The 6383-nt window shown below is 49.4% G+C and overlaps 1 protein-coding gene across 1 annotated transcript; it reads right to left on the bottom strand.

Moving 5' to 3' along the window:
• Positions 1-1537: 1537 nt before the first annotated feature.
• Positions 1538-4632, bottom strand: OTUD1 (OTU deubiquitinase 1). The gene has a single exon (XM_036459978.2). It carries the CDS (start codon positions 4229-4231, stop codon positions 2780-2782), a length of 1452 nt encoding a protein of 483 aa, XP_036315871.1. The 5' UTR covers positions 4232-4632; the 3' UTR covers positions 1538-2779.
• Positions 4633-6383: the final 1751 nt, after the last annotated feature.

The following is a 6383-nucleotide window of genomic DNA, read 5'->3' as shown; positions in this document are numbered from 1 at the left end:
TTTAGTTTTTAAATGTGAGCTATTTACTTTTAGCAAACAGAATACTTCTCTGGTAGCTAAAAGGAATAGCTCACATTTCCACCTCTTTGCTCAAGTCTTCAGTGACCCAAGACTGCTACTGCTAAAAATGTAAAACCAGTATAGCAGTAGAGAATACATATTATTCTCTACTGCTATACTGGTTTTACATTTTTCTAAGTATAAGGGAATAATGCATAGATTTCTTTTTTTTAAGTATAAGGGAATAATGCATAGATTTCTTTTTTTTAATTTATTTTTTATTTCAGAGAGGAAGAGATGGAGACAAAAACATCAATGATGAAAATCATGGATCAGCTGCTTTCCGAATGCTCCCCTTACCTCTCCCTGGCCAGGAACTGAGCCCCTACTTGGAATCAAACCATCTCCTGGCTCACTGGTCCATGAACCATGGGGCCACACCAGCCAGGCCAGGCTCATACTACATTTTTTCTTCAAAAAAATTAAGCCATAGAAAGAGGAAGGGAAAGACCATTTAGGAAAGACAACTAAAAGAACAACTAAAAGTCCATACAATATGAACTTAGGACCCATTTAATTTTATTTAAAAACATCACCTTGAGAATATAAATCAAGGACGGAGGATCCTAATTTTAAAATGAAAAAGAACAAAGTAACCTATTTAAAATACTAATGCTCTTTAGGAAATTATACCTAATTAATCTCTGGAATTTTGAAAAGTCTTGATAGACCCAGTAGTGCTGACTTTATATAGCTCTAAATAAAGTGGAGAAAAGTGTAAGAACCGTAATTAGCCAGATGACTCATGTAAAATAATTTTTCTTATTAAGTTACATAATTAGTGAAGCCATGAAGTAAACTTTATCTTCCCTAAAAAACCAAAAATGCATGATCAGTTAACATTTAAACCTTCGACAAATTATCTTCCCTTGATGATCAATGGCATCATTCCAAAAATGTGGTTAAGCAATGAACTCCAACTCTATTCAATTGTGTCTGTTACCATGACACCTAAACAATCAACTGAAAAGTAAAAACATCACAAGCTGTTTTTATTCTGCAATAACATACCCAGGATTATGTATACAGGTGCACTTCTCAACTAAATCTGATAACGTATCTTAAATTTGTAGATTCCCATGGTCTCAGAAGGCCAGACTAAATAGATTAGGGCACTGCTTTAGCTACCCTTTCAAACATTAAAACCTATGCTAAGAGTGAATGGAACACAAAACCATAATTAAACACTGTGCTGGTTAAGAATACTTGCACTTCCCTGTTCATTACTCAATAGGTACACCTAAAGTTTTAGACAGGAATTATAATTAGAAATAATGAGAGCATTTTTTTTAGTTACTGTACCTTTAAATTGTTAGACTTATTCTTTGAAATTACTAATGATTATCCTATCCTGTTTATGTGAGAACTTAAAAAAACCTCTCTTGTATCTGTGACATCTTTACACATAAAAAAAACTGTGTAGATACAAAAAAGTTTCCTACAGATATGACTTTATATAAAAACAACTGGCCAAACATTTAAGTAAAACTATGCATTTTATTCATTCATTCCACCCAGCTGAGAATTGCTCTATTGAACAAATACAGTATTGTACAAAAAAATCACAAAATGTTACAAAATAAAAAAGTACAAACTGCATTATTTAATAAATATGACTAAAAGTAGTTAAGTGGAAATGAGATAGATTTTAGTTTGGAAACATTGTTTGACCCAGCAAACTGTACAAGCTCTGTTTACAGGCATTTTTATTTGTACATAATACAGGGCAATTCTATTTTTCCTTTTGAAAGAATTTAAAGACTTAATATTCAGAATACTAAAACAACAGTCTCCTGCTATAAAATAACTGCAAAGGTTGGTTCGAGGCATCCATCCTATTGGTTTTCAAATCACAGTTGAATCCAAAAGCTATAAAAAGCAGGAGGCTTATCACAAAGTTTTACACCATGTTAAAATTCTTTTACAACAAAATGACAAATATAAATAAAAACGACTGAGAGCACCAATCTACTCTAAACATTAATCAGAATAATTTACCACTCTGCCTTCAGCAAATATCAGACTTTCATTCAAGTAAGAGCTGGCACTATCTCTTAAAGAAAAAAAGAAGGAAAAAAAAAGTCTTCCCATAATTTCCCCTTACATATTATTTCTCTTTAAAAGGTTGACCATTTCTATAAAAATAATGATTTCAAAAACAAATGTTTCATCAAAATGGAATGGGCCAATCATCTGATAACATGAACACATCAATCTCCATTTGAAAAAGTATCTAAGAATTGTAAAATTCATCAACATAAAATTACTAAATCACAAACTTGATTCGAATAAGCTTCATATAAAGCACTTTTCTGGGTTTATGCCAGAAAGCTGTCAAAACGGAACACGTCATAGATGAAGTTACACCAAATTTTTTTAAATGTTGTGCAAAAATACCTTTTTATAGAAAATAGATTACCAGGAATGAACAAATATATACACTGTGAGAAATTAGCTTGCAAATTAAGTAGTGCTGACTTTATACAGCAAATTATAAATAGCAGTAGGATCGTACAAAGCTATCATGAAGCATCATTTCGGTGCCCAGCAACCTTCAGCTCTGAGAAAACATTCAAAATTTTAAAAAAGGTTAAGGCATTTACACCTACAGTAACCTACTATTAACTTTAAAAGTGCTATTACCCTGATTAGAGTTCATGTAATTCTCCAAACACAAATCGTGTGTGCACTTTTCCCAGGGTGTAGGTTCTCAGACACTTCAAGAGCATGCGTTTTGTTCGATATACATTTTGGAGAGGGAGATGGCCATGGACTTGGCGAGTTCTTCGTCGCGTTTCCTCTGCACTTGAGTCTGTTTGCACCAGTTGTCATACTCCGGGTTGGGATAGGAGTGATCAAACACCGCATCATAATGTCCGTTGCTGAGCCAACTGAGCCAAATGCTGGGCCTGAGAGAATCCTCGGGGCCCAGGTAGTGGATCATGGTGGACACCGTGGGGCTCTCCAGCCTCCCGCCAGTCGTTAGGTGGATGTTCACGTTCAGCATCTGCCCCATGGCCAGCAGCTCGGGGTAGCCGGCCCAGGCCCCGTCCTGCGCGGCGGCGATGATGAACTCGCCCACGTCGCCCTCGATGAGGGGCCCGAAGTGGTCCAGGTGGTCGGCGATGTAGTGCACCGTCTGCTCCCGCAGCTCCTGGTGCAGGCTCTGGTGCCCGTACATGGTCTTGCTGACGGCGCGGTAGAGGCAGTTGCCGTCGGGGATGATGTGGAAGCGGTACTTGTTCCTCTGCCGCAGGTACTTGTCCTGCCGCTCCACCTCCGCCAGGTACAGGGCCAGCTTCTCGTCCCGGGCGTCCGGCCGGGAGGCGAGGGCCGCGGCCGCCTCGGGGGCGCCGTTCTGGGCGGCCTCTCCGCTCCGGGCCGCGGCGGCGGGGGTCTCGGGCTCGGGGGCCGGCCGCCGCCGCGCCTCGTCCGCGCCGGGAGGGTCGCTGCGGTCGCCGGGCCGGTCCCAGCCCCGAAGAAGACTCCTGTCCGCCGGGTGCTCCTCGCCCCACGGGCCGGGGCCGGGCTCCGCCGGGCTCCCCGGGGGCGGCGCGGCTCCACGGTGCTTGGCGGCGGCCAGGGCCTGGCGGTGCTCGCTCAGTCGGAAGTTTCGGTCCGGGGGGACCTCCCGGGCTGCGTCCGGGGGGCCCGCGGACTCGGGGCCGTCGGGCCGCAGCAGCTCCTCCAGGAGCCAAGCCGAGGAGCCGCGCCGCGGCGGGGCCGGGGCGGTGGGCGCCGGGGCCAGCAGGAGGCAGCGGCCGCGCGGGGCGGGCGCGGCGGCGGGCTCGGGCCCGGGCAGCAGGCGGCGGTCGGCGGCGCCCAGGGCCCGCACGGTGATCTGCTCCGTGGACGTGAAGTGCGGGGGCAGCGGCGGCTTGCAGGACCCGCCGGGCGGGCCGGCGGCGGCGGCGGAGGAGGGCGCGGCGGCCCCGGACACCATTTCGAAGCAGGAGAAGGCGGGCATCTTGGCGGCGGCTTCTCGGGGCTCGGCGGCCGCGGCGGGCTGGCACTCACCGGTCTCGGGCTCGGGCGCGCCGCCGGCGGGCCCCGGGGGCGGCTGCACGGAGACCCTGAAGGGGGCGGCGGCGGGCGGCGGCGCGGGCGCGGCGGCCGTGGGACCCGGGCCCCCGGCGGGGTAGTGGGTGCAGACGCTGCTGTAGAGCTGCATGTCCCTGCCCGCCGCGCCGCGGCCCCTTATAGGCGCGGCGAGCCCGGGTGCGGGGGACACACCCTCCAGGCCCGGGGGAGGGGGCCGGCCGGGCGCGATGACCCAGAGCCCCTAGAATAGAAATGATCCGAGAAGAGCCGCCGGACGCCCGCGGAGAGCCGCAAATAGCGCCCGGGTCCCCGCCAAATTCCTGCTGCGCCACAGACAGCGCGCGGTGGGGGCGGGGAGGGAACGCGCGCCCGACCCCTGCCGGTGTGCTGGGCCAGCAGGCTCGGGGCGCCGCGCCCGCTGCCGCTGCTCCGGCCCCGGCGGCCGCTGGGGACTCGGAGGAAGCCGCCCGCCCCGCAGGAGCGCGTCCCGCCCGCGAAGAGGAGCCGTGCAGGGCGCGCGGAGGGGCGGGGAGGCGGGGCCGCGGTTGTTTACCTCAGGCCGCGCGGCCGCGTCACGTGGGCCACGCTGGAATGCGCGACGGGTCCCGGCGCCCATTCAGCCGCGCGCGCTCGCCCCGCCCCCCGATCAAGCCCCGCCCCGTTTGGGCGTAGTCTGGGGCTTGGGCCGCGGCGCTAGAGAAAGCGCGTGGGCGGGGCGCCCCGGGGAGAGCGGGGAGGGAGGCTCGGGCGCCTGCGCAGTCAAGGAATTCCCGGCCCTGGCCGGCGCGCCTCCGGGTCCGCTTCCGGTTCCTCAGCCACAGGTGTCCGCTCCGCGCTGCAGCAGGGCGGGTGGCAGTCTGAGACGAGCTAGAACGCTTTGCAAGCTTGAGTTTCGGAGGAAACTTTCGGGCGCCCTAGGCCTATGGAGTCGCGGCGCTGCCTCAAAACCTGCCCGACCCACCCTTCCCTCTTGCCACCGCTGTCTTCATTTCCATTGTTAGGATCAGAAGGTTCAAGTTCTGTGACACCACCCATTGTCCCCAGCACCTTGCTGCCCTGCTAAACCGAAACTTTTGCACCCCCTAGTCTGTGTGACTGGCATACAGATGACATGGGAGGAAGCAAGCCTTTCAAACAGCCTTTAGAAATACCAAGTGTCTAACGACCTCCAGCCTTTTGAGAATAGGTTGCGGTTGTAACCTTAAATGTCATTGGCAATGTCGAGGGAGGGAGTCACAGGGTCCTGCTGCAGGCCAAGGCTTGGTCCAACTGTATTAACTGCACCTTACTGGTAAGGGAAAACCGGACTATTCATATGATCAACCATGTGTCGACTATATAGAATCGAGCAGCTTTTGTGCGGTGATCAAATGCCAAATTAGCAGGTCTTATCCTACCATGTTAGAGGTGGAGACATGGCTGTACTGTACGTCATGGCATACTCCTTTCTCCGCCCTTCAGCTGAAATGTAAATTCCACGGATTAAAAGATTTTGTCTTGTCCCCTATTATAGTTACATCTCCAAGCACAGTGCCTGGCACACATAGCTGGAGCTAATTACTATTTACTGAATGAATTAACGGAAAATGAGTTCCCAAGGTTTCTCAGACTGTGGTAGAGAAGCCAGAATGATGAATCCCAGTCTCCTGATCCTAACCAGGGCTTTTGTTTGCCTGAGGGGTGGGGTGTGAATGGCAGGATCCCACCAGCAGCCCCTTGCATAAATCACTCCAACCTGTTAGGTAAGTCAACTAAGAAGATAAAACAACTGTTATATCAACTTCTGGTGACTACCCTGTTGGGAGCTTTTTAGCCCCCTTGGCTAACTAGATAGGAATATTAGATTTCATCACTGCATTTTTGGGGGCATCTGTGGCTCTGTGATTAAGCACTGAAACGTAATTCTTTCTTTACTCTTTCTGTACCTGGTGTTCTGAAACAGAAAACAAGACAATTAACAATAAAATAATCCTCAAATATTTACTGAGTATCCATTGTGTGCCCAGCAGAGCTAGCATAACAGGAGCCTGGAAGCATAACAGGAGCCTGGAGAGAGATAAAGAAACGATTATAAATATTTAAAATCTAAAGTAAGAAGTCATTTTAACAGGAATCATCACAGAAAAAAAATTAGCATTAAATGCACATAGGACAGACTAGGTGTAATGTAAGCAATGGGTAACACAGATATAAACAAAAACGTAAAGATTCAAAACTTTAACATACTGTAAGGCTTCCCGTGCTTTTAGATTGTGTGGGGGACGTGGACTATGTAAAACTGC

The sequence above is a fragment of the Pipistrellus kuhlii genome, unplaced genomic scaffold (assembly GCF_014108245.1).
Source record: "Pipistrellus kuhlii isolate mPipKuh1 unplaced genomic scaffold, mPipKuh1.p scaffold_m20_p_1, whole genome shotgun sequence".
NCBI classification, from domain to species: Eukaryota; Metazoa; Chordata; class Mammalia; order Chiroptera; family Vespertilionidae; genus Pipistrellus; species Pipistrellus kuhlii.
Note: the sequence above shows the minus strand (reverse complement) of the source record. Positions and strands in the feature narration are given on the sequence as shown.